Source organism: Elephantulus edwardii, unplaced genomic scaffold (assembly GCF_000299155.1).
Source record: "Elephantulus edwardii isolate Elephantulus edwardi_28Jun2011 unplaced genomic scaffold, EleEdw1.0 scaffold00183, whole genome shotgun sequence".
Lineage (NCBI taxonomy): Eukaryota > Metazoa > Chordata > Mammalia > Macroscelidea > Macroscelididae > Elephantulus > Elephantulus edwardii.
Genome location: NW_006399933.1, coordinates 4218567 through 4225667, shown reverse-complemented (window position 1 = coordinate 4225667; position 7101 = coordinate 4218567). Strand labels below are relative to the sequence as shown.

Genomic DNA, 7101 nt, shown 5'->3' with positions numbered 1-7101 from the left:
AAAAAATATACTTGGTGAAAAGCATGTGATGTAAAATGTGAAACCTTGATTATTACAGCATTAAAATGTGAGATAAACTAGACCCATTTTACTCAAGGATTCCTGAAAAATACTACGTCTCCGTAAAATCAAAGATTTTCCCAAGAGCTTTCAAAGAGCCTATTTGTTGAATTAACCATCACTGATATCACAGAAGTTTCATAAATAGTTTTCTATTAAAAAATCTAGCAGAACAACATTTAATAATTTAAAAAACCCTTAACAATCTCATATGCTAAAAGAAGCTGGCCAATAATATTTCAAATACATTTGAAAAACCAAAAGAAACATACAATGAAAAACATCTCAACTATCAATTTAATAGATGTCCACATTTTATTGACAGAATGATTTAATAATGGTTTTAGAAAGCAGACAAGTACATCATGCAAACAACGAAAACACAGAATAAAAATGTAAACTAAAAAGAAAAGCATGCGACAAAATCTATATACACAAGACAAAAATTTCCATACACAAAAGATTAAATTGTAGTATACATGCAAAAGACGTACCAGAAAAAGGAGAATCCATCCTTGGAGAAGCAAAATCAAACATGCAAAAAAAGGAAAAGTTTGGGTTTTGAGAATAATAAGGTCGGGTGATACCCAATTTACCTTCACTGTCTGACATAGCATGCTGGAAGTCATCCATGATGAACGCTATGTCACGGTCATAACCTCGAGTCCGTGATTCTTCTCTCATATGTTGCTGAACTTCAGGCAGTGAGTGACTTGATCCAAATTGATCCCTGGTGTCTGCAGATATTGGTGGTAGGGGCCCAGCTGCAGCCCTGGCCATGCCCATTGGCTGGCCAACAGGACTCAGCGGACTTTCTTCTTCAGAGTTCTGAGCCACAATTGGTATTCTTCCTCTACTCTGGCTAATTGGCAAACTGGTAGGCTTAGTTCTGCCAGAGGAGGATCCATGACTAAAGGACACATCCAGAGCTTCAGCTTCCTGAGCTTTTAGTCTTAGAGAAGAGCTGGAAGAATCTCTTTTAATTGATAAATCAAGCCCATAGACAGAAGAAGGCCTAGAGGAAGGTCTGGACCTGCTGCCACTACTATACGGCTTATCTGCTTCATCCTGTAGAGCTGACCGTATGGTACTTCCTAAGGTGCCCAGGCCTGACCCAAGGGATGAGCCCATAAATTTTTGTTGGTCTGTAATATTCTTTCTGAGGCCAAAAGTAATATCATCTTGAAGAAGTCTTGCCCTGGAAGAAATACCACCAATAGATGAAGTGCTAGAAGTCATATAGCTGGAATAATCAGGTTCAAGATCTCTACTTTCCTGAATAGGTGAAAATTTTGACATTTTGGGGTCTATTAATGATTTCTTATGCTTTGACTGTTTTTGGTAGAGTATGGCTGCTGGAAGTTGTTTTGCTGCTTGCTTTTCAAGTGTGAGTCTACTGATGCTGTATTTTTCAGATTTTGGAAAATGTCGATAGCTAGTATCAGCATGGTAATAATGGGAAAGTCCAGCAAGATGGTCTAAACTCTCTGCTCCTCTACGGAATTCTTGCTTTATTTGATGTTTCAGAAGTTTTAGTTCATAAGGATCCTCCATTGGGTCTTCCTCTGCTTTTATGTAACTATGCAATCTGGAGGAAGTCTGTAAGGGTGCTAGGAAATCCGTCACTTCTTGGGATCTACGTGTCTCTGTGGTTCTTAAGAGACGGTCTGTTTTTGACAGATCTTTATCATGAAGGCTAAATGCAGTGCTCAGTGCTGCTGTTCCTTTCGTTATCTCTCCAATGTCATCAATTAAAACATAATTTCGTGGAGTGTGATGATCAATATCTGCATAGAATGAATCAGCGGATATGCTTGATATTGGGCTGCTGGCCATGCTACTTCTTTCCTCCAAACCTATTCTCAAGTCTAAGCTATTGTATTTACTGCCAAGGTGGGAAACAGCATAGGTGTTATCAGTAGAAACAGGTGCTATCATCAGAGGTTGGTTCCTAATCACCTCATAGTTGGAAGTTATCTTGGGTTCCAAGTATAATGTGGTTTGCCGTGGCTTTTGCTGTATAACCATCATCTGTGATGGTAGCTGATAAGAAGGTTGTGGGGTTGGTGTAGGCTGAGCTTGGGGTGTGAAAGACATTGTTGCCACCGCTTGAAAGGTTGGCTGAGTCTGATAAGGTGAAACTTGCTGATGGTACAAAGTTTGTTGTTGAAATTGGGATTGCTGGGTATATGGAGTTGGTGCTTGAGTAGGAAGAGCGGGGGAAGAATATTGGTATTGTGTATAAGGACTTGTAGGAGGTACTAGCTGAGATTCTGGTTGGGTTTGTGGGGGTATAAACTGGCTGAATTCAGTCTGAGGAGCAGTCCTAGGTCGCTCGATGCCATGCTGACTTTCTATTCGGGTGGGTCTGGTGGTGCTCACTTCACTGTCAGACATGTAATCCCGATCTTCAGCCACCCCCTGGAGATAAGCTCGCTCTCTCTTCTCTCTCTCCTTCAATAATGCCTCTTTCCTCCTATTAATACCCATTTCCAAGTACCGCAGTTTGGCATCAATCTCCTTTTCTTCCTCATCAAGTTCCGCTTGTTTCTTTCTAAGTTTGGCTGATTCCCTCTCTACAAGATCCAGCTCCCTGTCTATGTCCTGAAGGATCTTGGCTCGGGCCATTGTATTGGTTCTGCAGATCCTTCTTCTGGAAGCGGTTCCCATGGTGCTGTATGCGGACTGAGTTCCTGTGGACGTCTCTTCAGGAGGTGGATTTGGCAGCGTTCTCTTGACTTTTTTCTGGGTGCCTGATGATGTCATAGTTTGAGAACCTTTCGCCTATAATTAGGTAAATAAAATAGAGTATTATCATCAAGTAGAAGACAAAAAGAGGCTTCATAATCTATTACTTAAAAATTACTATATATTTAGTTATAATAATATAGTAAAATGCTTTGTTAATTTCATATATTGGTAAGAAATGAACCTTATTCATAACCCATTCTAGATAATTATAACTCTTAAAATATTATGCAGGTTCTTAACATGAGGCAACCAGTTCTCCTTCATTAAACTGCCATTGAATAGATTGTGGTTCATGAAGATCCACCATGGCTTTTCTTAAGCTATGACTATTAAGTGAATCAAACAACCTCACTTTTTTTCTCCTGGGAAGTCTAATAAGGTCAAACTGCTGATGTTTTGGTTAACAGCTCAACACTTAACTTACTTATGCTACCAGGGTTTCTTCCCTTGGGATCCTTGGTTTTTTAACAGGGAGTGCACAACACTTTTAAAATTAGACAATGTATTTGTACAAAGCAACGCAAATATAACTGAATCACAAAAAGAATAAAGGAAAGGGTAAAATAAAGACTTGTTCCAAACAATTAAGTGTAATCTCTCAAATTTGTTATTTGTCTCTCAAATTTATTATTTGAATGACAATGTATCTGAAAGCTTAGAAGAAAAACTATGATAAACTATAACAAACAGTATTTTTCTATTAAGAGCTGGAGAAGAGTATTGAATATATCATGGACTTCTAGAACAAACTGGTTGTTGTAGAGAAGGTGAAACCAGGTTGTTCTTTGAAGGCAAGGACTGATTCTGAAGCTTTATCTGACATACTTTGGGCATGTTTCCAGGAGTGACCAGTCCTTGGAGAGGGATATCATGCTTGGGAGAGCAGAGGGACAGTGTAAGAGAGGAAGACCTTCAATGAGATGGACTGACTCAATGACTGTGGTCATGGTGTGTGTGTGTGTGTGTGTGTGTGTGTGTGTGTGTGTGCACATCAGAGACATAAGGTTGGCTCAGGATAGAGCAAGGTTCAGAGTACTCTACATACAGTTGCTGTGAGTCGCAAGTGACTTGACAGCACATAGCAACAACAACAAAGCATGGTGTGCTTTTCCATACTGGGCCCTCTTGACAACACGCCAGTTGGTCCAGTGTTGAGAATCTTTGTCTTTATAATATTGAGCTTCAATCTATGTTGAAGACCACAATGTGATATTAGTGATATTATTGCCTAATTCCCAGTCTGTTGGATTAATTTTTTTGTAATGGAAACAATATGGATCTTTCGAATCATTTGGCCGGGTAGTTGTCCTCCAGATTTCTTGACACAGTCTTGTATGTAAAATCAGGGCTGCATCTGTTTGTTGAATTATGTCTTTTTTTTTTTTTGCTAGTTCCTTCAGACAAGCTTGACCTTCCTCCTTCATCACCATTGCCTCTTGATCATAAGTTGTTTTATGGAATTCTTCTGTGTTAGCTAGTTCTTACAAAAGTTATCTCACAAATGTCTTGAATACTTCCAAGAATATGGAAGACTTCCCAGAAGACTGAAGACTTCTGATATTTTTGGCCTTTATATGGATAGCAAGTATTTTTCAAAATAATATATTTAAGGGTTAGTAGATTTTCGTAAGGAAGCTCTGGTGGCTTAATGGTCAAGAAATGTGCTGCAACCCAAAGGTATGTAGTTGGAATCCACCAACTGCTCTGTGGAAGATGATAAGCAATTTCCTCTCCTGTGACTTACTGCCTCTGAAAACCCACTGGAGGGTCAGCTCTGAGTTCAACTACCAAGACTGAGCTGAGCAAAAGGTTACTTCTATTTATTATGGTGCAAGATTTATAAAAAGGTAGGCTATATGGGATACATAAAATACCTAGTGATGTAATAATACCTGTGAGATGTAAATATATCCAGTCTCTTTTGCAAAGCAAAAAAAGAGAAAGATCCAGTCAAATGTACAAAATGAGGAGGGAGCAACTTGAAAGCTGTGTTTATATTAAAATATCAATCCATCACTTTCTTCTTTTATGGATGAAAAGGGAAATCCTGGTTATTAAGTACTACTCAAATTAACTGCAACATCATGTGAAATAGCAGGGCAAACCATCACACTAAATAAGCAATCACTGGTGATGACTTGTAATGCTCTGCGCTGTGCAGCAATCAGTGTGGCTTTGTGAAAGAGAAAATTCTGACAGCACAATTTAATTTCCTTCAATGATAATATGGCAGCATACACAGAGATTCAGAAGGCATAGATATACTTGAGCAGAGATTTGGGTATATATTTTATTTTGTTTTTTAACACAGTTATCAATATAGTTTTAAAGATTAGAATATAATTTGTTTGAAATTCATATGAATACCTTTCTATTTATTGTCTGGTATTTATTATTTTTTAATTTAAAAAACCCATATGGTCTATTATGTCAGGAATGACAAATTGAAGAGGACTAGCATCATACTCACTGCCAAAAAGACAAATTTAAATTTTATTATAAAGTACAATGTTGTCAGTGATAGGAAAATATCTCCGCATCTACTAGTATATAAGGTAATACAACTATTATTAAAGTTTATACACCAACTATTAATGTCAAAAGAAGAATAAATTGAAGATTTTCACCTACTTCTGTCATTCAAAATTAATCAAACACAAAGTCAAATTACACTGATAATTACTAGTGATTAGAATGTGAAAATCAGAAACTAGAAAGGTTTAGTAGTAAGACAATATCACCTTAGGGACAGAAATGATGTTAACAATGTTAGAAATAATATAACAGAATATGGTTAAGACTAACTAATGACTTAATTCATTGCAAATATCTTCCCTCTTTCAAAAAAAAAAAACACACAACAAAACCAACAAACTAAACAACCAACCAAGAAAACAATCCAGTCTAAATAGTAACTATGCAGAATTTAGCACATATGATCCAAATCAACTACATCCATGGAAAGACAATGAAGAAGTCCAATATACAATAAAAACGAGTCTAAGGGCTTACTGTTAAAGAGAGCACCAACAGCTCAAGTTGAATATGCCAGTTCAAGTTGAAACTGTAGAACATTTCAAAAATTCATGACAACCAAAGTGCAACTTTTTGTATATTGTTGTTAGATGCCACAGAGTCAACTATGACTCATAGTGACTCTATGAACAACAAATCTGAACCATGTCTCATCTTGCACCATTCTCATAATCTCTGTCATGCTCAGGCCCATTGTGGTAATTATCATGTCAATCCATCTTGAGGGTCTTTCTTTAACCCTTCACCTTTCCCAGAGGGATGCCTCTCTTGAAGGCTTGACTCCTCTTGAAAATACACTCAGTAAGTGAGATGAAGTTTCACCATCTTTGCCTCTAAGGAGCAATCTGGTTGCACTTCTCTCACTATAAATTTGGATTTTTGGCCAGTCTATGGGATATTCAATATTCTTCAACAACAATACAATCCAAATGTATCAATTCTTCTAATGTCTTCTTTATTCATTGTCCAATTTATAGCTTGGATTATGTGTACCTTATCTTTAAATTATATCCTTGCTCTTTAGAATTTTGGAGAGATCTTTAATAGCAGATTTCCTAAAGGCAACACAGCTTTTGATTTCTTGACTGCTGCAACCATGAGTCTTAACTGTGGATCTAAGTAAAAGGAAATTGTTGACAACTTCAATCTTTTCTCCACCTATCATGATGATGCCTCCTGGTTTAGTTATGAGGTTTTTTGTTGTTTTGATGTTGAAGTATAACCCATATTGAAGATTACAGGTTTTAATCTTCTGCAGTAAATGTTTCAAGGCTTCTTCAATTTCTACAAATAAGATTGTGTCATTTGCATAATGCAGGTTGTTGATGAATCTTCCTCCAAACCTGATACCACGTTCTCTTCATATACTACAGCTTCTTGCATGATTTGCTCAGCATAAAGATCTAATAGGTATTGAGAAAGGTTATTACTCCAACATACACCTTTCTTGATCTTTAAACCAGCAGTGTTCCCTTGTTCTGTTTGAACAACTGCTACTGGGCCTATGCAGAGGAACACAAATAAGCATCTTTCTGGTATTGTCTGCCTCCAGGCAGGATCCACCTGACAACAGCAATGATATCCCTCACGTCACTGTCTCTTCTAAATTCAACGTGGATTTCTGGATGTTCCTTGTTGTTGCACCTTGAGTATATCACCCTTAATTTGGAGTTTATATCAAGAATATATTTAATACATTGAACAATAATGATTGATTTAGAGGAGTTATGAGATTACATTGCAGACATCAGGCAT

The 7101-nt window shown here is 37.3% G+C and overlaps 1 protein-coding gene across 1 annotated transcript in view; it reads right to left on the bottom strand.

Moving 5' to 3' along the window:
* PCLO (piccolo presynaptic cytomatrix protein) overlaps positions 1–7101 on the bottom strand; it is a 445980-nt gene that overhangs the window by 167512 nt on the left and 271367 nt on the right. The window contains exon 8 of the mRNA XM_006896143.1: positions 657–2844. Coding sequence (XP_006896205.1) covers positions 657–2844 — 2188 coding nt within the window. The remainder of the gene's footprint in view (positions 1–656; positions 2845–7101) is intronic.